The following is a 26385-nucleotide window of genomic DNA, read 5'->3' on the forward strand; positions in this document are numbered from 1 at the left end:
TAAACTTTTGACAACGAAGGGGGGAAAAGCAAAATTCGCTAATATTACAGGGGTATAAATGCCTATTAACCCAAAATTATATTTTACTATGTTTTAACGCTTTTATAGATGAATAAAAAAAAAAACTAAAATTTTCAAAAAATAATATGCTTCTAAAAGTGCATTTACGAAAGTGTTCGAGGACATTTTTGTCAATTTAATGGTGCATATAAAGTACGCAGAGGCAGATTGATTTGTTTAACTGTGTTAAAAGCCGTGTAAGTTGTTGAAATCAATTTTGATATTTACATACATTCCACCCCCTCAAGCCTTTTTGATTGAAGAAAATTGCAGTGACAGTATTTAAATTAATCCAACGGCTGGGAATAGTTGAGGATAGTCAACTGTAGACGATCCATCCTGACAGATCCATTGTTGGAGAGTTGGAAATCAAATGGCGAAATTTTGGTGTGATTTTCGGTTACTTCTCTTAGTTGCTGCGGTCATCTTCATCTACATCCAGGTAAGGTATCGTCTCCTTTTCTCCTCTTAACCCTAATTCATTCAGATTATTGTAAGTAACATCATCCATCTCCTTCTAACTTTTTCAGATGAGACTTTTCACAACACAATCACAATATGCTGATCGCCTTGCTGCTTCTGTAACTCAACACCACCACTTTCAATCTTATTTTTCTATTTATTATATTCCATTTTTCTTATATTATTTTATTTTTTTATTTCACAGATTGAAGCTGAAAATCACTGTACAACTCAAATGCAATCGCTCATCGATCAGGTTAGCTCGCAGCAAGGACGCATTGTCGCCCTACAAGGTTTGCCTAAATCTTTATTTTTAATTACTATCAAAGTTAGAAACAAGAGACTTATTGGTCTTGTGTGAAACTAAACAAGAGGCAAGACTTGTTGAAGATTGCAATGGAAGACTTGGAAACTCATAGAGGCCATCTGGTCCTCTTGAACCTGCTTACAAGATACCATCAGTGGCCTCTAAGAAATAACAACACAAGGATTAGAATAAAAACAAAATCTTCGGCAAGTTTGCTAACAATGGTATTATTTTTGGTAATGGAAGGAACATTAAATAAGTTGTGCAAAACTAAAGGGATATGTTTTGGGAGCTTATGATAACATGATATGTTGCACCAGAGTCAGGGAACCAAAAACGGATTGGGGATGGAAGGAGTATTGGTGATCATAGCACTAGGTGTAGGCTAAAATTCAGGCATGGTGAGGTCGAGGGGGAGGTTGGAGTCGAGGTCATGTGTTGGGAAATCCATATGAAAGACCATTAGGTGCATATGAGTTTGCATAAGGAGGCTAAAGACTCATTTAACTTTGCAAGTCAGAGGGAAATATGCTTGATAATGTTGGTTGAAGGGATGGTATCTCATGGCAACATTATGACCAAACTTGAAGCAAACATGACATTGCATATTGCTCAACCTGCCACTGCCACGTCCCCCGTGACCACCATGCCTCAAAGCCCACTTTCTCTGGCTATAGTGGAGTTTGACATGGTCGTGGTCGTGGTGGTGGTGGAGAACGCCTGAGGCGGTGGAGAACGCCATTGATTACAACGGAGTAACACACAATGCTGAAGGTGGTGGTGTAGTTGGGGGAGATTCGTTTTCCATAGATCTAAAGGCTATATGATACCATGTAAAGTGAGAGAAATTTGTTTCATTCCTTTGAGCTTATATATCTAGCCTATTCCTACACCTTGAGTTGCATAACCTACACTTGATCATTACTAGCTTTTGGTTAGTTATGCTGACAAGGCAACAAAAAGGAGAGGAAGCTACTAGAAGATACTAGAGTTACATATCTCACATCTAATATTGTAATAGGTTTAAATAGTGGTCATAAGTGATAGGCACTCCTCCCCTTACAAGTCATTTTTTTTTCTAGGTAGAGTCAGAGTCAACCCAAATTTTTAGAGGGCACTTGTGCCCTTTTCATAAAAAATATTGTTATTGTTTAAATAGGGTAAATAGTCGAGTATGTGGGCCCATGCTCTTTAGCAAGTGCCATTTTGATTTATTTAATCTTTTGCCTTCTTTGCTTGTAACATTTTGTTGCTTAAAGTGTGTTTTGTCTTGGATTCTTTCAGAAGAAAGGAAGCGTCGAGACCAAGAATGTGGGCAAATGAAGTCTCTTGTTCAAGATCTTGAAAGTATGTTATAATCATTAATAAGGTCTCTCTCTTTTGTTCTGGGTGAAGGGGTATTGGTTTCTTCACTTCTTCTATGTAGCTTGCACTTTGATCCATGTCATAGAGATGTGAATAGGTTTTACATTGGGTGTCGAGGTTGCAATTAAATTGGTAATTAATTGGTCATCGGCATTTCAGTTAGTTTTGAGTAAGTGATGCGATGATGACTTAGACCCTTGGCTTACTCAAAACAATGATGAAATATATTCTTGTAGCATGATATATTTGCATATTGAGTTGCTATACAACATTACTTTGTATAAAAGTGATATCAGAGTGAGTTGGAGCATTTTGTTGTTCCATGGCAATCTAACAATGGCACTTCTATTGTGGAATATTTAAATCTCTAATTTTTACTACACCAAAAAAGGAAAGGTCAATTACAAACAAATTGTAAGTACTGAATTCTAATATTTGTTTTTTATATCTCATATTTCATTGATGTAAATAGTCAGGTTTTTTCCTCTAAATAAATGCCATTGCATGAATAAAGAAGGCAAGTATTGATGCTTATTCCTTAAACTGTCAGTTTAGGTTGAATCCTTAAACATTTCTAAGAGTTTTCCTCCCTCCTTTTTGACATTTTAAATTTAAAATTTACAGGATAGGATATTTCAGTGCGATGGTATATCACATATGTATTAGACAAGCAGTGCATCTGTGCAGTATGGAAATAAAATTTGTTTACCGATAGAACATGGACTTGAAATGCTTTAAACATGTGAATACACTACACAAACTAGAGGTGGTTGTGGTCTTGTTGACATGATTATGTTAGAACCCTAACTATGATGAATCTTTTGCCCAATTAGTTGATTAGCTGGAATAGTTAGGGTGAGATTAGAAAAGGTAGAATATGATGTAACTTGAGACCGAAAATCTGATTCTATTATGTGGGAGGAATGTACATATGTACACTCACACAAGTATCCCAGTCAATCCTAATAATTAGGGAAAGAATCAACTAAGAAAAGAAAGATATAATCAACACATAATAACACAATATCATAACCGATACTTATTATATTTTTAGTATCTCAACGCTCCCCCTCAAGGTGGTGCATTTACATCATATGCATCCATCTTGTCACATATGTACGTTATTCGAGGACTTCATAGAGATTTAGTAAATATATTAGCAAGTTGATCCTTGTAATTGAAAAAAGAAGTTCTGATGACTTTGGTGTGAATTTTTTCTCTAAGAAAGCAACAATCAACTTCTATATATTTTGTCCTCTCGTGAAAAATTGGGTTGGAGGAAAGGTGCAAGGCTAATTGCTTATCGCACACAAGTTTCATTGAGCTAATTTCACAAAAAAAGTTCTTGCCGTAAATGGTCCAACCACTAAAGCTCACATGTAATCAAACCCTAAACCCTAGTTCGGTACTCATTTGTACTTGAACGGGCAACAACAATTTGCTTTTTGCTCTTCCATGTAATCAAATTTCCTCAAATGAAAACACAATCGCCCAGATGAACCATTTATAACATGTAACTCCTGCTCACTCAACATCTGAATATGTAATGATATTAGTGTTCTCTATAAGTAAAAACAAACTCCTTTCCAGGTGATACTTAGATGTACTTAAGATTTCGAATAAATGCATTTCAATGACTGTTACAAGGAGAGTTAAGGAACTGACTTACTACACTTGCTGTAAAGATATGTTGGCTCTAGCCATGTTGAGAAAATCAATTTTTGCATTTTAGAGGGAGAGTTAGCAAAGGATAATTTGGAACTTGTTCTAGTCTCAAGACTGACTGACAACTGTCAGCTTGAGTGTAATCAAAACCTTCTACAGCAGGTCAACTAGTTACTGTATAAGGTAACAGTTGCAGTTAGTTGTAACCAGTTGATTCAATAATCAAAAGTATGACATTGCACAAGTCTTCAGTATCTATCAGGGTCTGGAATATGGCTCCCCCCGATGAGGAGGAAGTTTATATTATATTAAGGTATAGGAGTATCCATTGGTTTTCAACCTGTAAGATCTCTCTCTTCCAAGATATCAAGAGCATTCTTCCTTTCAGAGATAACAATATCTCACTTTGATTAAGCTACTTCATTTCCAAGAAAATAATGAAGAGAACCCAAATCCTTAGTCTGAAATTTCTAAATAGATGTTGTTTTAAAGTCTTGATATCCTCATGATCATCATAACTCACTTTCAGGACTTTACTAAATCTTCCAAACTGTCCGAGGTGATTGTTTCAAGCCATACATAGACTTATGAAATTTACATTTACACTACACCTGAGCAACTAATTCAGGAGGTTGCTCCGTATAAATCACCTGCTCCATGTCGCCAAGCAAAAAGGCATTCTTGATATTAACTGAAGTAGGCATTCTTGATATTAACTGAAGTAAGTGCGTGTTTCGTGGCAGCCATTGCAAAGAGGCGAACATATGCCATTTTCGCAACTCGAGAAAACATATCACTATAATCTTGACCATAGACTTGCATTCCCCTTTTCTACTAGACGAACTTTCTTTTGATCTACCTTTCCATTAGGGCCAACCTTAACATTAAATACCCACCTACAACCAACAACAAATTTTCCAAAAGGAAGTGTAACAAGTTCCCAAGTACAGTTAGCTTCTAAAAGTTAACTTCTAAAGCTGACATATCATCAGTTATGGCCTAATTCCACACTGGATGGAATGTTGCTTCATGAATAGTCTTAGAAATAGACATAAATGAAAGTGCAAAAAAAGCACAATAGGTGGGAGATAAACATTAGTATGACAAGAAATTATAAATAGGATCATGGTTAGTAGCTGTGTGCTTACCTTTGCGCATGGAAATAGGCAAATCAATAGATACAAGTGGAGCCGGAGTAGGGGCAAAAACACTAGGAACATGAATGAAACACGTGGTCCAAACCATGCATCGTACATAATGTGCACTTTGTATTGTTAGTTCCATATTAACTTATTGTGGTTCATCATATCAAAAGTATGTTGTGAACAATCTCAAATTGAATTTTTGGTCTAAAGGGTATCCTGAAATTTACCATTTTATAAATAAACATTTCAGGAAAAGAAGTAAGAAGACTGATCGATAAAGTGCAGGTTAGCCTGAGAGTTGTCTGTTTACTGAATCTTCTATTTCTCATCTAGGCTTTGTGTGATTCTCCATGCTGAACTTTTTAGGTTCCAGTGGCAGCTGTTGTAATCATGGCATGTAATCGTGCTGATTACCTGGAGAGGACTATCAATTCTGTGTTGAAGTATGCTTCATCACAACCTATTTTGGTTACTTGTATTTTATAATTGATTATACAACAGTTTATTTGTCCATTTCATACATGATCTATGTACTTTTTAGATACCAAAGGGGCATTTCGTCAAGATTTCCTTTATTTGTATCTCAGGTATTTTTTGTCTTCACTTTTAGGAGTTTCTGGTGTCTCTCTCAAATGACTGAGACATTGTCATTATTTTGCTAATGCAAATACGACACAAACAGCTGACGGTAATCACTTTTTATTATTCAGGATGGATCAAATTCAGACGTCAAAAGTAAGGCTTTGAGCTATGATGAGCTATCTTATATGCAGGTATATACATTTATATAAATGTGCTGTACTTTGAGAATCAGCTCAGATTATTTGTATTCACATACTTTCAAAGGCTGTTACTTGTCTTTTGTGTTTACTCCGAAATGTGTAAATTTATACTCAGCTGTAATCATGATGATTGCACTAAACTGTAAATTAATATGATTGCCAATTAGCTCCTTCATTGATTGAAATTATGCTATAAATAAATAAAAATATGAGATAGCAAGATGCGCAATTTCTCTTATTTTTTTGTCCTGTAATTGAAAATATGAAAACAGAAGGGACACCATTGTTATAGTATATTTTTTTCTGTACATGTTATTGAATTTGACTATTTGAGCAATGCAGCTCGTGTATTCTTTTAGTATCACTTAACACCTAATTTTGTTCTCAATAGAATTCAGACAACACAACTATCAGTAGTTGAAGATATATTTGATATGCAGCAGCCTCAATAAGTATCAGTAATTTTGAATTCATATTCAGAAAACACAACTATCAGTAGTTGAAAATAACTATCAGTAATTTTGAATTCATATTCAGAGAACACAGTTTGAAATATATAGCCTGAATATATGTATATAAGTGGCGGCAATCCTCACCTAATAAACCGTCTTGTGAGGTAAGGATTTCCCTCAAATATAAACATAAATTCAGGCCATATATTGTTTGATTTGAGATTCCTAATACACCCCTCACAGCTAATACATTGGCCTTAGTGCGTGGAAATAAAATGGTGGGTGACCCGATAGTGGAAACTTGATAGTAGGTTATCCAACGGATTTTGAACGAGGCTCTGATACCATCTTAGAACCATCTTAGAATTGTAGTTGGGCATGACTCGATCTCACAAAACCTGCTGTATATGATGTGATTTGATCATTGCATTGTTGGATAATGCCTTGAACTATTATATTGGCTTTTGCTGAATCCCCTTGCTGCATTGTTGGATAAAACCTTAACCTCCACGGTCATCATTTGCCTTTCACTTCTATTTTTGTGCAACCCAAAACAAGGGTTTCTTTCCTCGTTTCCCTCTAGAATTAATTACTCCTATTCTCAGCTTTCTTTTCTTCTTGTCGCAATTTTCATCGCCATTGATGGGTCCCTATTCTTTTTTTACTCAATTTTTGATTCCCCTTGTTTTTCTTTTACACTACTATAGTTTGTATTCTCCATCTTTGCAACTTCATTATGCTTTTGATTTCTGAATATTGATCCACAAAGTCAAGGGGTTGTGTTTTCTCGTTTCCCAATCATATATTTCTCCTCACCATTAGATTTTTTCTTCTTTTTGGTCTTACTGATTTTATGGCTTTCCTTTTCCAAGATTCACGATTCCTTTGCTTCTTGTTTCTTTTCATTATTTATTTATGAAGTGCTCTTTTCTCATATCATGCTGTCACCTTGGTATGCTATTGTTTCAAAATTCAAGTTAGTTTATGCCATTTGATTCTCCATTTCATGTTCTCATCTTTTGATGATTTTCTTGAAGTCAGTGCACAACTGTTCAGTGCCCACTATTAAATTTGAGGGAAAGAGATAGTTGGCATTTCTCAAAAATGTTTCTGTATTGAATATTCTGAATCTTGAGTTAGTTACTAGGAGGTTTGTCAGCTACATATTGCTGATCCTAACCTGCACACACTAAGATTTAACTACACCAGCGTCTGAGTTGGGTACTGCTTACAAACTTTTACAAACTGTAGCTTGTCATGCAAGGGACTATTACAAGCTGAAGCTTCCCTCACAAGCTATCCTAACAGGTGGCACAAACACTAACTGAATACCATAGTTTAGCTAACGGTTACAAATATTCTTTGAAGGGTAAATCAGGAGACTATATCTTGAATGGACTTGCTGAGTTAATATCATTAGAATCAAACATATTTGTCTTGGAGAGAAATTGAAAAATGTACTTGCTCTGATACCATATTTTGTTTTGTATTGGGCCTAATTCATTCTTACAAAACTGACTTGTAAGGTGATGGGTGTCACTCTTTTCTTAACTCACTTTAGGAATTATCTCTATTCTATTTGATTATTTTTTTTTCCAATACACCCCCTCACACCTAACACTATTAGGCTTGGTGCATATACATAAATGATGGGTGGCTCTGATTCCATTTAGATTTGAGAGAAAGAGATAGTTGACATTTCTCAAAATGTTTCTGCATTGAATATTCAGAATTGTGAGGGTGTGTGTTGCAAATTCCGCCTTCATTGCGGTCCTCCCCTAGCCGCATAATTACGGCATTTTAGCTGCTTTCGTTGTAGCTTCCAACACCGTCACTGTGTTGAGTGTAAAGGGATGAATTTAGTCCCACATTGGTCCTGAGATATGAATTGTGTAGTGTTTATAAAACTTGGGAAGACCTCACCTTACAACTCAAATTTATAAAGTTCAGTTAGCTTTGCCCCAACTCAATTTCTAAGATTCCATCTGATAACTAACTTTTAAGAGATTTTCTCAAGTTCTCGGGTACTTATCACTGTGATCAGAGTTGTTAAAGCCTATATTTAGATTTCGATAAAATCATTTTGTTATCAATAATTTTTTACTAATGGTTACTAAGGTTATCAGTAAATAGGGAAATACTGTTATATTTTATTCTTCGGCCATAGCTGGTATAAATAGGGAGATTACAACTTCGTATTGAAGAGAAATATTCTAGGAGAATATTATTATAATTAAAAAAGACTAAATGTCGAAAATAAATAATTGGGGAAATTATATGGTTCCTCCAACAAAGGTACATAGCTTTGTTTGACAATGAGAAAGCAGTCTCTTTGAACTGATAATTATTGTTGCAGCACTTAGATTTTGAATCGGTTCAAACTGAAAGGCCAGGAGAGTTAATTGCGTACTACAAGATTGCACGTAGGTATTTTCATCACTTGATGTTTTGTGTTCTCTATTTGAAAAGAATATTCCTCAAGATGGGTCAATTGATACCTTTTCAGGTCATTACAAGTGGGCTCTAGGTCAACTGTTCTACAAGCATAACTTCAGCCGAGTTATCATTCTTGAAGGTGAAATGGGCTATTTAACATTATGCATTTTTATCCTCCTCTCCCTGCTGGAAATATATGAAATCTGATAGAACATCTTTATCCAATCTCAGATGACATGGAAATAGCGCCTGATTTCTTTGATTACTTTGAAGCTATGGCAACTCTCCTTGACAAGGATAAGTATGTGTTCAAGAAGAGGAATGCTGTTTTTTCTTTCTTTCTTTCTGATTCACTCAACATGTTTTTTAAGATTTTGAGATCTCTGTTTATAATTTAGCATTATCCGTTCTAGGTCCATTATGGCTGTTTCATCATGGAATGACAATGGACAGAAGCAGTTTGTACATGATCCATGTAAGTTCAATCAGTTGTTTCTGTATGACTTGTGATCGCCAAATTGTTTGCTAAATTGGTTTGGGATAACTTCAGCTAAAATCAATTGTAGATGAACAGCTACATAAATAAGGAATTCAAGTAATCGACAGATATGCAAATAAAATCATAAACAAATCTGAACACAGATACAACTCTTATATAGTTATATGGATTATCTATCACTAAATAAGATACTTCTTGTGACACCCTTTACCCCAAAAAACTTTTAAAACAGTTAGGTTAAAATAAAACCTGGTAAAATGCAGTCAAATTCATAACTTTTAACATAAAGAAGTCACAAAACAAATTGTAGAAATTACTAATAACTAAGCATAATAAAATCTAATGTTGATGTCACATAATATCAAAGTCAATCGTATAATCTCAATTAATTAATCCAAGTCAGCTACATAACATCGGCATGAGATAGTTAACTTTACCTATTGTGGCATGCTGATCATTCCTCAGCATGTGCTTTAGTAACTTCATCATTTACCCGTAAAGATAAAATGAGTCATCATACTTATAAGATAAAATGAGTGGGACTGTAACTTATATACACCATCACCAGACATAATAATCAATCATCAAACATATGATGATGCATGACAATCTTGCTATGTAGCTCTAATCAACTACTTCAATCTAGATCCTGCTAACTCCAGGTTGATATGGGTAGAGTGCGCTCCTACTACCCTACCAACAAAGTTGCCTCTCAAGAGCTTCTGATACTATGTTAGATTTTGGATTGGGCATAACTCAACCTTATAAAAATGCCTTGTAACGTAAGGACTACATCTTAGAATGTGTGAGTTCTAACTCAACCTTATAAAAAGGCCTTGGTAACGTAAGTACTACATCTTAGAATGTGTGAGTTGGGCCTAACTCAACCCTACAAAACCGGCTTGTAAAGTGAGGATTACCCCCACTTATAAGCACATATTCAGGCCATATATTGTCCGATGTGAGACTCTTAACAACTCCTCTCACGTCCAGGATTGAACGTCTGGAGCGTGGAACTAAATGGTGGGTGGCCCAACGGATCTTAAACGGGGCTCTGATACCATCTTAGAATGTGTGAGTTGAGCCTAACTCAACTTTACAAAACCAGCTTGTAAGGTGGGGATTGCCCCTACTTATAAGCACATGTTTAGACCATATCTTGTTCGATGTGGGACTCTTAACACTACGTTCACTTATAAATATATGTCCACGCTATATCTCATCTAATGTGGAACTCTTACAATAGAAAATTGAGGGGGGCTCGTGGTTGTATTTTTTGTGTTGGTGTTGGTGCTTTTTTTTCTTTTTCTTTTTAACTTTAGTAAAGTGGTGAGTTTCAATCAGTTAACTCCCTTTGAAAAGGTCCAAATCAGACTTCATAGGAGATGGCCAAGGTTTGCAAATTCATTCCTTTGGTTCGAGCTCTTCTCTTTCCCATCACAATCCGCAACTATCTACCGTTCTTCATATTCTCTTTCATATTTCCATCATTATCAAAAATCTTATCAGTATTAGTCAATTTGCTAGGGATAACTCAATTTATTTTGAATTTCATGCTAACCTGTGTGATGTTAAATCTCATGGAACTACCAAACAAGTCGGTTTTGTTGGCCTCTGAATTTCCTAGCATCTCAGCCAAGAGACTAGCTTCTACCCTGCCTACTGCTAGCTTTTCTATTTTTATTGTCAATTATGTAACCTACTATTCCCCCTCCCTTACATTGTGATTCCCAATACATTTGGCATTTTCTGTTGGGTCACCCTAATAATCATTACATAAAACTTGTATGAAATCATTGTAAGATTCCCATTTGCAATAAAGATGTCTCTGCTTTTGTACTGCTTGTTGCCTGGCTAAAGCTCAAACTTCACTCACCATCATCATCACCCACCACTTATTGCTATCAACTTGAATTAGTTTTCAGTGACCTTACATTTGATGATGCGTAGTCTCGTTTTACCTGGACTTATCTTTTGGAATCCATATCTGATCCCTTTATTATTTTTAAACAATTTAAAGCGAAGGATGAATTACTATTTGGCTACCCTTCAAAATCTCTCCAAGCTGATTGGGGAGGTGAATTCTATGTTGTTAATAGCACCCCTATAGTGCATTATAACGGAATAGCATAGCACTTGTAGGATTCTACTCAGTGCCTTTGACATGTGAGCAGTTGTCAGCAATAGCGGTTGTTGTGGCCACTAGTTGCCGCCCCAAACCACTATTATGTCCCCTATTATTCTCAATTCTTATTTTTAATCCTTTTTTTAAAGGGTATCAATGTGAATTCAAATCCTTTTAAGGGTAGTGTTCTATTCTTCATTCTGTTAAGTTCTTGCTTATAAACAATCATTTTGTTCTTCCTATTTTTAGTTCTGTTATGTTCCCATTTGTGTATTTTTTATATTTGAGCATTTATGTACACTGATTTTGTCTTTGCAAATGGCTATTCCCGCTATCCGCTATTGCATTTTAAGGGGTTGGTGCTATGCGATGCTATTTAGGATTCGCAACATATGGTCAATTTAGGCCTTTCATCTAGTACCTTACTGATTTAGGTATCATACATGGTTCTCACTACTCACACTCATCACCCAAATAAAGTGGTGGAACTTAAACATAGACACATTGCTGAGTTAGGATTGAGCTTGGTAAGCTTTGCTTCCCTTCCCTTAACCGTAACCTACTGGGACCACTGCTTTCCTTACTGCTGTCTATCTCATAGGTAGACTTCCTACTGGGATCATTGCTTTCCTTATTGTTGTCTATCTCATAAATATACTTCCTACAGTCTTACAATTTTCAAATTCCCTACACAGTTTTGTTCTAACAGCCCACGATTATAAATTTTGAATGATCTATTCTGCAGATGAACTTTATCGCTCGGACTTCTTTCCTGGACTAGGATGGATGCTGGCTAGATCTACATGGGATGAACTGTCACCAAAATGGCCAAAGGCATATCCTTATTTTTTACTCTTTTGTAACCATTCTTGTTTGTGTCTGAGACATTTCTTTACGAGGAAGAATTCCAATTTAGGAACTGCTGGTACTAATATACCCCAAGAAGGAGTACTAACCATTCAGAGTTTTAAATTTAAGCCAATACGGTTCTTAAAATGATTTCTGTATGCAGAATTCTACTTTGTTTTGTTGCAGTAATATTATCTATCTATTTGAATTTTTCTTTGACAAAACTTCACCTACTGGGATGATTGGTTGAGATTAAAAGAGAATCACAAAGGACGACAATTTATCAGACCTGAAGTATGCAGAACATATAATTTTGGAGAACATGTAAGTCTTTTATTGTACTTTTAAGTCTGATCTTTTGTATTACATGGTTATGTGGGTAGGAACTTTGCAGGCACGTACCCTACAAAACTCAAATTTTAAGAATATTTTTTAGTCCATTAAAAGCTTAAATACTTTTGTGCTGGGTGATATGCTTCATATTTACTTGCACATGTGTATAAAGGCTTTCTAAAGCAGCATCAAGTAGATCTCATTTCAACTCTCAATTCCCAGTGTATGAGTATTTTTAATGGCCTTCTGAAAGTACTTAAATTTTTACAGGGTTCTAGTCTGGGACAGTTTTTTAAGCAATATCTTGAGCCAATCAGGCTGAATGAGGTCCAGGTAGCTATCTTGCTTTTATAAAATATGCAGTTAAATATGTTTCTTATATTAGAATGATGTTATATTACCGCTGATTGTTTGAAGGTCAACTGGAAATCAATGGACTTGAGCTATTTGTTAGAGGTGAGATGGTGCATTGTAATTTTGTTATGTTTATAGTGAAATGCTTCTGTGGTATGTGAATTTTGTTTTGCATTTTCAGGACAAATATAATATACACTTCGCCAACTACATTAAAAAAGCTAAACCTGTCTCTGGAGCAGACATTGTTCAAAAGGCACACAACATAGCAGGTGATGTGCGTATTAAGTATAATGATCAGTGGGACTTTGAAAACATTGCTCAGCAATTCGGTGTATTTCAAGAGTGGAAGGTATTTCTACTATTTTTGTTCTAAACTTCTAAAAGGCCATGCTACTCAATGTAAAGTCTGATTGGATGAGTTTTAGATGCAGTCATGTTCTGAGCCTTGAACGAAATTTGAAACAAAAAGCTAGGTTAAATGTGTTGAGAGGCTACAAGAATCCCTGAACGTCAGAAATCAGGCATGTTATGATGGTTAAGCTTATCTTCATGAGGAGATCATCTCTTAGCATTGATGTTTAGCCCATAGTTAGGATGGTGCTTAAAAAATGCAGCGACATGCCTGAGCTTATATTTGAGGACACTTATAAATTGTGTGGCCTGTAGGGGAGATTAAGACATTTAAAAATTTATCATTAGACATGATTTATGATAGAATATTATAAAATTGCTTGATCCATCTTGTGGGTAGATCTAATTGTCCTCTTTTTCCATTGCATTTGTTGACTTCCAGGATGGTGTGCCTAGGACAGCTTATAAAGGAGTGGTTGTTTTCAGATATCAAACCACTAGGCGTGTGTTTCTTATTGGTCCAGAATCCTTGAAGCTACTTGAGATTGAATATTTAGATTCTTAACGATGGGTGACAAATATACTTACAGCGCAAGGGAGGTGTCGTTTTCAGATGTCAATGGAAGTGTTGCTGAGTAAGCTTAAAATGACATTCAGTAGGTATATTTCTCGTTGATGAATCCAATGCTTAAAAGGTACGGGCGAGAATGTGGTGGAATACAATTACGTGCACCATAAATTTTGATTGTGTGAGATCATAGAGTAGCATTGGATTTGAAGAGCATATCGATGGATCAAACAAATGTATTATATATAGATTCCATATTTATTGTTACAGAAAAGATTTTTATTCAATGTTGTTTAATTATGAAAGAATGAGAAAGTGACCATGATGGATGGTATGGTTCACTTGCATCCCAAAGCTGGATAATGTGTTAAGCAAATGCACGCAAGTCTAGAAGTAAAGTTAGAGTTCAAGTCTAGAAGTAAAGTTAGAGTCTCTATAAAAAAAAATATTGATTTTTAGTTTCTACAAAATTACTTTTGCACTCAGTTTTAGTCTTTGTAGAGGGACTAAAAGTGAGTGTAAAAGTAATTTTCTAGGGACTAAAAGTTAATATATTTTTTATAGGGACTAAAAGTCAAAATTGAGATATTTATAGGGACCAAAAACATATTTAACCCTTCTTTTTATATTTTAGAGACATGACTGATAGAGTGATAAAAAATACTTTCTCCATTTGCTTCTGATAGAAGTGTGAACTTAGAAACAGTTTAAAAATGAGGAAAAATTTGATGATTCAGCATATGAATCATACTCTTCAATTTCATCACCACAGTTAAGGGGTGACAATATGTCAAATCAATTAACATGGGTCTACAATTAGAGTTGTCAATATGGACTACCCGGTTCTAAACGGGCCGGCCCTAGCGGGTATGGCTTTTTAAGGCTGGGCCAATAAGGTCCTGTATAATATGAGTTCGAGATTTACTACTCGAGCCCGGTCCTAGATGAACTTCGGGCTACCTGGTCCTAAACAGATTTTTTTTAATTAAAAAATTAAAATAAAAACTCCATAATATTTATTATAAATAAAAATAAAAATTATGTTATTTTAAATATAATATATTTTTAAGTACTATATTATCACTTATAAATACTATAATGTGTTTCTAAATACAATATATATCTAAATTGTATAAATAATACTTGAATATTTATTATAAGAGAAAAACTAATAAAATATGATGAAAAAATATTGATTATATTAATGTATAATATTTAAAAAAGAAAGATTGAATAAAATAGAGATAAAATTTAGTGAAGTGAGAAAAACCAATATGCTATTTTCGAATAAGATAATATAAATATTAATATATATTTTTAAAATTTATAATTATGCGGGCCTGATGGACTACCCACGACCCATATGGGCTAGCCCTAATGGGTAGCGGGTTTTTCAGGGCTGGGCTAAAAATGTCTTAAAAAATTTGGGCTCTAGTTTTAAGGCCCAAACCTTATGATTTTTCGGGCCTAGCGGCCCGACCCATATGGGCTAGCCCATTTTGACAACTCAACCTACGGTACATGCCAAACTTTTATTTGAAGTAGAAAAGGTCTGGCATTTTTATAAGCTTATTTAGCTAAATATAATAGGTCACATGCTATAAAAAAACTTTTTAAATTTATCAGGCCAAACTATTTTAATAAATATGAATAAATTTATTATTTTTATATTATATTTTGTACTTTATATTAAAATACAAAAATAAAGTTCAGTGATCTTAAAGAACTTGTGAAAATAAGTTGAAAAAAAACCTTTTGAATAATTCATAAGTTATCCAAAAGAAATAATCTCATAATACTTATGCTCCAATGTAAATTCATTGTACTTTTAATTCTCTAGTCTATTGAAGTATTAGTTGAATTTCTTATTTACATATGTTTAACTGATATAGACTTTTAAGTAGGCTAATAAGCTAAGTAGACCTTCTAAGAGACCAGACTTAGGTTGAAATACAAGCCTTTGATAGGCTACATGTTAGACTTAAGCTTTGATTTTTTAGCAGGCTTAACAACGCCTAACTCGGCCCAACCTATTTTCACCCCTACCCACAACTTAAAGATTGCATACTACAACAATTTCTGGAGTAAGACAATTATTATGACAGAAAAAGATAGTTTTCTTTCTTCGGAATATTGTGCTCATCATCATAATTCAGACACACACCCATGTTTTTCATTTAAACATCTCTATCTTGGATTTGGAAAAAATTATACAATATGCTTGAATCACTTTTATTACTTAATTTGTGTTTCAACGAAACCAAAGAAAATATATATTTACGTAACTCTTGCAGTTATAAGGAAGATACAAGTTGTAAACACAAACTTACTCTGTTTGTTTAGATTTTTAGAGAAAGATATTAGGGTTTATTAACTTCTTTTCCTAGATAGTCAAAAGAAGTTTCTTATCATAGATTGAGAAAACTTATGATTTGTTGGCTTGTTGAAACTATTATTAAGGCAATGATTTTCTTAGTTTAGCACTTGTACTGCATCAACATGAACATACTGTATTTTAACAAAACTGAAATAAATATGCTATTGATATATCTATTGTGCTGGACTTTTCTATTTGGTGGGAAGGATATTTTGAGGTAAAAGGCCCACTACCCAGGCCAGTGACACATATGATTAGAGTGGATGCCCATGTTAACTCCTGCAACGTTCACAACAACCCGCTCAGTCGGCCAATCCTTCTCAGAATGTTCCAAGTTCACAACAACCTGCTCAATCAGCTAAAGCTTCATAGAGTGTTCCAAGTTCATAACAACCTGCTATGAGTTCAGATGAGGCAATGGCAAAGTATTGTGGTATAGACCTTAACACATTGGCAACTTTGTTAAATGATGATGATGCTATGAACATTGAACCAATAAGTGTTGATGCTAGTTTTGCAAAGAATGTCTCCAACTCTAGAGGAAATGGAACTAAATCATGGGATGCCATTGAGAAGGGCTTGAGTCAATGATTTTCAAGTTTCAAGTTTCATGGGATGATATTTTGATTCATATTTTGTACTATTTTGGAAATGTACTACTTTGAATTTATTGCATTTCAAGTTTTTTGGTGTATCAAATTATGTTATTTTGGTGTATGAAATTATGTTATTATGGCGTATCAAATTACGGTGTTTGAACTTATGGTGTATCAAATTATGGTTTCATTGTCAACTGTCATGATTATAGGTTATGCTTCAACTGTGATGTGCCATAATTATAGGGTATATTTCAATAGTTATGCCAAAACTATCATCAAATTATAGGCCAAACTTATAGTTCATAATTATAGGCCAAAACTATCGTGAATTTGATTGGCTGGTTTTACTGTCAACTATCATCAAATTAAAGGCCAAAATTATGAACCAAATTCTAGTCCAAATTATATGCCAAAATTATAGGCCAAAATTATTATTAATTCTACCTGACAACACGTTATCAATATGTTAGTGAGAGTTAACGTGGGAGACTAATTTTGTAGATGAAAAATTTTATAGGGACTAATCTTTGAATTTTTTTTATAATAATCAAAAGTAAAAATGACTATATTTATAGGAATTAATTAAGAGGAGTGCTAGCAACACTCTCTTTTGAACACTCTCTCAAGCACTCATTTTCTTATTGGTTGAAACATGTGTGGGCCCCTCATTTTGAAAATAGGTCCCACATAATGTAGTAGGACCCACACATGTTTCAACCAATAAAAAAATGAGTGTTTGAGAGAGTGTTCAAAAGAGAGTGTTGCTAGCATTTCTGATTAATTAATAACCTATTTAACCCTAAAAAGTAAAGTAGGACTGATTTGATCCTAAACCATAATGATGTGAGTAGTATTTAAGCCATTAGACAAATATTTTTAAGACTAAAATTAGTTTTTATTTTTGTTGGGTTAAAATTGAGAGTGAAAATGGTTAAAGAAAATGAGAGAGAATAGGTCATTATTGTGTTAAAAGATAACCAAGAAGCAACTGCATCTCTCGCTCTGCAATGTTTGTTTCGTGCGCAGGAAACTTTTGCGAAATCTGTATTCTTCTCTCACTTCATCAGCTCACTAGTTTGTTTACCAATCGACATTTTCTCTTGTTTTTATTTATGGCTGCTGTATACACTTTGTTAGGGTTTGTATTCTCATAGGTTTGTTGTTATGCCACTACATTGATGTAGTTTTTCTATACCCTTTGTATACACGTTGTTAGGGTTTGTATAGAAAATTATTTAGAAACACGTCTTCTATCTTTTATTTAGAAAATTAATGACACTCATTTCATCCATACTTCCAGGCCATTTCACTCTTTAAATAATTCCCGTTGGTTCTTGTTTTCTTAGGGTTTGTATTCATCGTGAATTCATAGGTATGGTGCCGGTTATAGGGACTCCTTGGCGTCAACCTAGTCTGGAAACACATCTTTTATCTTTTATTTAGTAAATGAGTAATTAATGACAGTCATTTCATTAATACTTCTGCTCTATTTCACTCTTTCTAAATTGTTCTTTTTCAGGATGATTGAAAATTGACAAGCAGAACCAACATTACAGAGTAGCTTCACACATGGATCTCAGTGGCAATTCTCTTCCGTCCGCACCTGACGGGGTAAAGAGAAGAGTATGCTATTTCTATGATCCAGAGGTTGGCAATTATTATTATGGCCAGGGTCATCCCATGAAGCCACATCGTATCCGAATGACACATGCCCTTCTTGCCCACTATGGATTGCTTCAGCACATGCAGGTCCACAAGCCTTTTCCTGCTAGAGACAGGGACCTTTGCCGTTTTCATGCGGATGATTATGTTTCATTTCTTCGAAGCATAACCCCTGAAACACAGCAGGATCATATGAGACAACTCAAACGCTTTAATGTTGGTGAAGATTGTCCTGTCTTTGATGGCCTATACTCTTTCTGTCAAACTTATGCTGGAGGTTCAGTTGGTGGGGCTGTCAAGTTGAACCATGCTCAATGTGATATTGCTGTCAACTGGGCTGGTGGCCTGCATCATGCCAAGAAGTGCGAGGCTTCTGGATTTTGCTATGTTAATGATATAGTCCTTGCAATCTTAGAACTTCTTAAAAACCACCAGGTTTGTCTAACGTTGGGATTCTTTTTGGTTTCATTTTTTCTTCATACTTTAGAGGTATATTCATTTTGTGGAATCACCTGTATTTTTATACTTCAATATTTTTTGGGATTGTTTTTCGTTAAGTACACAAGTTAATAATTAGGAATTGTAGCTTAGATTTGCACGCTATGGAATATTCAGTAACACTACAAGGGCATAAACGGTAGAAAGTTGTTTTGGGAGGCGGTCGTTTTAATGTTTAGAACTTCTTAAGTGTGTTGGCATACTGTTGTTTCAGTTCATATTTTAAAATGCTAATGTTTCATTTATTGTAGCGTGTTCTATACGTGGACATTGATATCCACCATGGAGATGGTGTGGAGGAAGCTTTCTACACTACCGATAGAGTCATGACTGTGTCTTTCCATAAGTTTGGTGATTATTTTCCTGGTACCGGGGACTTGCGTGATATTGGATATGGAAAGGGGAAATACTACTCTCTTAATGTTCCACTTGATGATGGTATTGATGATGAGAGTTATCATTTGTTGTTTAAACCTTTAATCGGCAAAGTAATGGAACTCTTTAAGCCTGGTGCAGTAGTTCTCCAGTGTGGTGCAGACTCTTTATCAGGAGACAGGTTGGGATGTTTTAATCTTTCAATTAGAGGTCATGCAGAGTGTGTCAAATACATGAGATCGTTCAATGTTCCCCTCTTGCTACTAGGTGGTGGTGGCTACACCATCCGGAATGTTGCTCGCTGCTGGTGCTATGAGGTAATACATTGTTTGTCATTTATTTAATATGAGATCACTAATAAAAGGTAGCATGGTCTATCTATAGGGCTACCAGAGACCTTGGGTCAGGGTGCTAAAACATCTAGTGGAATTATAAAATTGAAATTTCAATATTTTCCACGGCCCCCATTTGGCTGGTTTTCTGTTTTAAAAATTTCAAAAACCAAAACTAGTTTTTGTTTTGAATTGTACAAAATTCAAAACCCAAAATCAGTTTCAGTTTTGAGTTATGAGATTTTCATAAACCAAAATCAGTTTCAAACATAAAATTTAATATTTATTATAAATGTATCTTAATCCAAAAATTCATATCATTAGACTTGCAAAATAATTAAATTAATATAATACTAATATATAATGTATTTATTTAATAATCATTTTTATAATAGTGGCAAAAAGTGGTAGTTTCAGCAAAAATACTTGTCAGAGTGGCCGGCGATGGTAAGATAGGTAGTTGGTAGTGGTGGTTAGAATGGTGGTGATCAGTATGGTGCTTTCCGGTGGTTAGAGTAGTGGTCAGAGAAGTAGTAGTAGGTAGTGGTCAGAGTTATAGTCGTGGGTGGTGGGAGCGGTGACTGGTGGTGGTCAGAGGTGGATGGAGTGGTGGTTTACGGAGGTCATAGTGGTGGTGGTGGTCAGAATTATGGTTGGAGTAGTGGTAGGCTATTATTGGTGGTGATGTCTTAGTTTTAAAACAAAAACATAAACTGTAAAACTATTTTTTTGATTGAGTTATAGTGCAAAACAGTTTTAAAATTAAGTAAAAGACCAACTCAACTCCATTTTTGCTGAACAAGTTTTGGTTTCCCGATTGATTTTTAAAACCAAAAATAAAAAAAACTCACACCCACCTCGAACAGGTCCAACTTCTTTCATGTTAATTGTAAAAAGTGCTAAACATGAAGTAACTCTATATAAAACAGTAAAAGTAACGATGGTCAAGAAGTCTAAGCATCAATTGGGATATTGTAAAGTCTCTCAATATGCATTGTGACTTGTCATGTTACTATTTATTTAGAATTTTAGTCATTCTTATGTATAAACTTTCATCCAAGCACATAAAATTTTATGTGTTATTTGTTAAGAAAGACAGGAGTTGCTCTTGGAATAGAAGTTGATGACAAAATGCCAGAGCATGAGTATTATGAATATTTCGGCCCAGACTATACTCTCCATGTTGCCCCAAGTAACATGGAAAACAAAAATACTCGACTTTTACTTGATAGTATCCGATCTAAGCTACTTGAGAATCTCTCAAAGCTGCAGCATGCTCCCAGTGTTCAATTTCAGGAAAGGCCTCCTGATTCTGATCTTGGAGAGGTAACTATTTAACCAAAATTCCCCCTGTTATCTTTATTTCACACATGCAGCATAAGATTAAGAGCCTATTTCGGGCAAACATTTTCTGTTTTTATTTGCTCCGTTTTCTATTTTAAAATAACATCTGTTTTCACGGATTCTTATGCAGATATTTAAATACAAGGAGACAAGTAAGACCAAATAGCATTTTTTTTTTTTACTTAAAACTGAAATTAAGAAATAGAAACATAGTATGTTCTTGCAAAGCAAACTGGCCCTAAGAATTTCTTTTAGAATGCCCTTATGCTGAAGCTAACCATATACAGGGATTCCAAAAAGAACATTAATTTAACTGTATAATCCGATGCAAAAGGAATTACTCAAATACTTTGCAGGAAAACTATCTCTAAACCAGAGCCAACAACCCCATTCAAAGAATAATTTTGTCAAATACTATACTCAGGTCCAACGCGGCTGACTCCTAAAGCACCCTCCTTAATAGAATACCCCACTTTTTCTGCTACACTAATGGACACATCACTAACTCTCTGGCCCCACCTTCATTCTAGAATATATGATAGGAACCAAAATTAAATAGAAGAATTGAATGGTATTTGTACTGAGAATTTCCCAACTTATTCTAACTATATTTTTACTTTCATCATCCTTTGAACTCATTCCCTATTCACAATATTCCAGGAAGTTGAAGATCATGATGATAGAGATGAGCGTTGGGATCCGGATTCTGACATGGACATTGATGTTGAACGGTATTTTACTTTATAACTATATGCTAAATTTACTTATCATTGAGCATCATATGATCAGTGTATCTTTTGCCTCATTTATCAGCCATATTCTCCAAAGCAAAGTAAAAAGAGAAATTGTTGAACCTCAGCTCAATGATATGGTATGTGCATTTATCTTTTGAAGTATTTGATTAAAACTTATTATTTGCTTGTTGAGAGTCTAATATTTGTAGAACATATGATGTGTGTTGTTAGGAGTAGTATATAAACCAACCTGCCCTTACAACAATTTCAGACCATATCTAGAATTGTATTTGATACAATCTTTGATACTTCAATATTACATACATATGAACATATCAATAATATCTTCGTTTGTCAGTGAGATGTTCTGTTTGAGTATATGGCTTTATTACTGCTGAACTGTGCTTTGCCAGGCATAAGAGTTAGTTAGAATGGCTGCTGCTGGGCAGCGTGTCTCTCAAGACACAAGAGTTAGTTAGAGAAGCTGCCTCATCGGCTTAAATTGATTTTGTAACTGCCTCTTTGATCAAGTTTCATGATATTAAATACAGAATTTTTCCTATTATTTTCTCTCTGAATTTTCATTCTAATGTGTATAACTTAAATTCACTATCCTACCTTTTTTTACAGTGCACAATTCCACATAATTTTGTTAATTTTTGATATTACATACATATGAACATATCAATAACTTCAATATTACATACATATGAACATATCAATAATATCTTCGTTTGTCAGTGAGATGTTCTGTTTGAGTATATGGCTTTATTACTGCTGAACTGTGCTTTGCCAGGCATAAGAGTTAGTTAGAATGGCTGCTGCTGGGCAGCGTGTCTCTCAAGACACAAGAGTTAGTTAGAGAAGCTGCCTCATCGGCTTAAATTGATTTTGTAACTGCCTCTTTGATCAAGTTTCATGATATTAAATACAGAATTTTTCCTATTATTTTCTCTCTGAATTTTCATTCTAATGTGTATAACTTAAATTCACTATCCTACCTTTTTTTACAGTGCACAATTCCACATAATTTTGTTAATTTTTTAAGCTGTCCTATTTCTTGTTCAACTTACCGTTAGAGAGAAAGGAAAGGGGAAAACCTTGTCACTAGAGAGAAGAAAATACTTCTACACTTTATCCCTTAGCAAATATGCATTAACTATTAATTTGAGTGAAACTTTATAAAAATTGGGCAGAATAGGTTGTCTAACAATTAAGTAGTCTGGGCATTCGTTATATGCCTTCGTGTGGGATCGAGTTTATGGTGCAAGTAAGAAGCAGAGTTCTGCTTGACATAACCTTAAGTTTTCTTAAATTGATTTCTTGCTTATTTATTCCAATAGCAGTCTGTCATTGTTACAGACGCTAAAAAGAATCCTAATCAAAGTCTACCATCGATAAGAATTGTGTTTTGCAACATTTAAGGCTTCTAATTTTACAAAGATAAAATAGTCCAAATCCTTATCCATATCACCAGCCCCCTCTTCGAGCTGGAGCTCGTCATCATGATCCAACTTTGGATAAGCTTCTTAGAAATCATCATTCTTGATCAGTGTCAGACAACCTTCTGATCCACATCTGCCATCAGAAACCTCCTGAGATTTCATGGGTTCAAAAAGCGTATCAAGACCTAGCTCAAATATGGGAAACACTGATATTGGATATTTGCACAGGTAAACTATAGCAAATGGCCATTTTATCAATGAAAGGCAGCTCCACCAAACCATCACATAACAGGAAGTTTCAGCATAGTACTCACTCTTTGCTATTTTCTTGTATTCTCTCTTAAGGATCCTGAAATTTCAGCATAGACTCACTCTTTGCTATTTTTCCATATTCTCTCCTACTGATCCTTTAATCTTCTCGAACCGCTAAGGAAAGGTCAATCATTATCCTCCTGACATTTCATGGGTTCAAAAAGCGTATCAAGACCTAGCTCAAATGTGGGAAACACGGATATTGGATATTTGCACATGCAAACTATAGCAAATGGCCTTTTTATCAATGAAAGGCAGCTCCAAAGCACATTGTAGGTAGTTTCAGCATAGTACTCACTCTGCTATTTTCTTGTATTCTCTCCTACTGATCCTGTAATTTCAGCATAGACTCACTCTTTGCTATTTTTCCATATTCTCTCCTACTGATCCCTTAGTCTTCTCAAACCGCTAAGGAAAGGTCAATCATTATCTTCTCTAATGAAATATGTCTGGCTGTTATTTGCTCCATGAAGGCCTTTAAAGCCGATATTAAATCAGCGTCACCCATACCGGCTCTTGATACCAAGAGGTTAATATCTGTTTGTCAGTCCCAGATTGTGGAGCAGCGGAACCCAAAATTGGAATTGCACTATTACGGACTGTTGGGATGACCACAATTTGAATTATTTTGGACATGTACTGTGCACAATTAACACTAATGAAAAAGAAAATGCGATAATGACTCGAAATAACATAGTGAGCTGAATGATTACAAGTAGGCACATATACCTTTATGTATGGGAAAGTTAGAATAAGGTCGAGCCAACACAAGTGGAGAAGAGTCCACAATAACCTCATTGGCAGGAGGAGGAGTAAGTAGGCTCCAGTGTTGGCAAAAACACTCAATGGTGATCGACTTGCAAAAGATGAAAAGAAATGGAATGATATTGAACACGTAGTAAGGGACTCGGTCCGAACAGGCGGAAGTTGTAAAGGGGTTGAGATAGAGTTTGGGTTGGAAGTGGAAAAATGGGACATGCTCAAATAAGGTAACGTAAACTTACACCTGGTAACTGTAGAGACTAGGAGAGTAGTAGTGATAGGGACTGGGTGTTCCAACATCTATGGAATTAATACATTTAAGTCACTTTTTAGTCTGTCTCCAAATGCTCTAATATATAAATCTTTGATCATCGGTTGACATTATAAGTTTCACATGTAGAGTTAGTGATTATTTCAATTACATTGATAAAATTGTATTTAGTGGGTTGCTGCCTATCAAGGAACGGTCACGAAGATGGGTGAAAATTTCAACTAAGGGCTGAGATTCCCGTGTATACTAATAATTTGAGGAGTGTTTCAGCATTTAGAGTCCGGAGACACAATTATAGAGGCTCTGGCAGCAACTGATGAGTAATTCCTCTATGAATTGCATTGTTTTGTGAATCCTCAAATTGCTAATATACTCTATGCCTCTGTTGAAAATTATTGTATTAATTTACAAATAAATTCATGATATGGAAAATTATACAATTCTTATTACCGGCTTACCATGCCAGGAGGACCTGAAAAGAACTAGAGAGCAGTTGAGGGCCTCCGATACTGCAGTAGTTGAACCAAGCGTGAAGGTGAATTTCATAACATAAGTGTACAGATGCATATCCATTAAATGTATGCAGATATAAGTATCACTGCATTTATATATATATATATATATATATATATATATATATATATATATATATATATATATACTGTGGTTGCTATAAAACTTCTACTTGTTGAATCTGGTTCTTGCAGGCGTTAGATATTTGTTCTCAGCCAACTGATGAAGATAGTGTGAAAGATGAAGAGAATACTGCGAATGATTTGGCCAGAGAGATGGATCTCAAGTGATTGGGAGTTGTTTATTCAATGATCTTTTTGTGATGTCACATTTCCCAAAATAATCGAGATGTGGCGGTTGCTTGGTTTCCACTGTCATCATTGCTTAGATGCCTATTGTAAGGCTCTATATCACATGACACCCAAAGATGTTACATTTTTGTTCCTAAATAGTAAAAATAGTACTCCAGATAACAATTAGGTTATAATGTGCTATAACGTGGGTTTTTTTTCATCTTCTTGTACTGATATTTCTGTTTGTCTATGAAACAAGTTGCATAAATACGGAAAAGAATCATAAAAAAATTGAAAGAAAAATAATTTTTTTTAACCATCTTATAGGTGCAATGTCGATTTCTAATATCTATTGTGGAACTTAGCTGATCACTTTAGAGGAGTCTCCCCCTCCCAATTAAGTTTTCTCCACAAGACCTAACTTGGGAATTTGTTTAAGGTATCAACTCCAATTCCTCTCTAAGTATCAATATGTGTAAGACTCTGCAAGTAGACGCTTTACTGATTAATGATGAAAAGCATTTACTTCAATATCCCTAATTGTTGCGATATTATCATGGTATAGCTCTGGTGACCAAGCCTCTCTTCCTTGATTCAAGATTTTGAAACCTTCTTCCTTGTGCTCTTTTCTTCTTCTTCGTTTAGATCTTGAATCCTCTTTCTCAGTGTTCTCTCTACTCTTCCCATGGATCACCATAGCTACTCAGATTTTGCAACAAATTCTACAAATCCTTACTATCTCCATCCAAATGAAAGTCCCACATTGATTCTTGTTGCTTCACTCTTGGACAACAAGAATTACCATACCTGGTCACGATCTATGCATCTTGCGTTGATTTTCAAAAAAAAAAAAGAAGTTCGTAGATGGCTCTTTTCCCAAACCTTTTATTTCTGATCTGTTATTCGCTCAATGCATTCACCGCAAGATGATGGTTTTATATGGGATTCAATGTGCAATCTTTGATTCAATTGCAACATCAATTCTCTAGATCGACACATCAGCTAGCGTTCAGAAGAATCTTAAAATTAGATTTTTGCAGAGCGATGTTTTCTACATTTTAGACATTTAAGAAGAACTGTATCGCTTTCGCCAATGTACTCTTGATGTCTCT

The 26385-nt window shown here is 34.9% G+C and overlaps 2 protein-coding genes across 7 annotated transcripts; both read left to right on the forward strand.

The window, feature by feature from the left end:
• The first annotated feature begins 240 nt into the window (after window positions 1-240).
• Window positions 241-14132, forward strand: LOC131660517 (alpha-1,3-mannosyl-glycoprotein 2-beta-N-acetylglucosaminyltransferase). Of its 2 annotated transcripts, XM_058929762.1 has the most exons (18): window positions 243-502; window positions 591-641; window positions 728-815; window positions 2114-2176; window positions 5255-5289; window positions 5371-5447; window positions 5546-5591; window positions 5715-5777; window positions 8595-8661; window positions 8745-8813; window positions 8906-8975; window positions 9088-9149; window positions 12044-12133; window positions 12377-12471; window positions 12751-12813; window positions 12898-12936; window positions 13016-13186; window positions 13631-14132. In XM_058929762.1, exons 1-18 carry the CDS (start codon window positions 434-436, stop codon window positions 13751-13753), a joined length of 1341 nt encoding a protein of 446 aa, XP_058785745.1. In that variant the 5' UTR covers window positions 243-433; the 3' UTR covers window positions 13754-14132. The 2 variants fall into 2 exon arrangements, with proteins under 2 accessions (XP_058785746.1, XP_058785745.1); XM_058929763.1 differs by lacking the exon at window positions 591-641 and having other exon boundaries at window positions 241-502.
• Window positions 14133-17620: 3488 nt separating this feature from the next.
• Window positions 17621-25592, forward strand: LOC131660518 (histone deacetylase 19-like). 5 transcript variants are annotated; one of them, XR_009300943.1, is made up of 8 exons: window positions 17621-17776; window positions 18252-18829; window positions 19144-19584; window positions 20695-20925; window positions 21604-21674; window positions 21757-21814; window positions 24639-24787; window positions 24934-25002. XR_009300943.1 is itself a non-coding variant. In XM_058929767.1 (8 exons), exons 2-7 carry the CDS (start codon window positions 18302-18304, stop codon window positions 25018-25020), a joined length of 1416 nt encoding a protein of 471 aa, XP_058785750.1. In that variant the 5' UTR covers window positions 17621-17776; window positions 18252-18301; the 3' UTR covers window positions 25021-25045; window positions 25175-25592. The 5 variants fall into 5 exon arrangements, 4 of the variants coding, with proteins under 4 accessions (XP_058785750.1, XP_058785747.1, XP_058785749.1 ...); XM_058929767.1 differs by lacking the exon at window positions 24639-24787 and adding an exon at window positions 25175-25592 and having other exon boundaries at window positions 24934-25045; XM_058929764.1 differs by lacking the exon at window positions 24639-24787 and adding an exon at window positions 25175-25592.
• The last annotated feature ends 793 nt before the right edge of the window (window positions 25593-26385 follow it).

Source organism: Vicia villosa, linkage group LG3 (assembly GCF_029867415.1).
Source record: "Vicia villosa cultivar HV-30 ecotype Madison, WI linkage group LG3, Vvil1.0, whole genome shotgun sequence".
In the NCBI taxonomy this organism is placed as follows: Eukaryota; Viridiplantae; Streptophyta; class Magnoliopsida; order Fabales; family Fabaceae; genus Vicia; species Vicia villosa.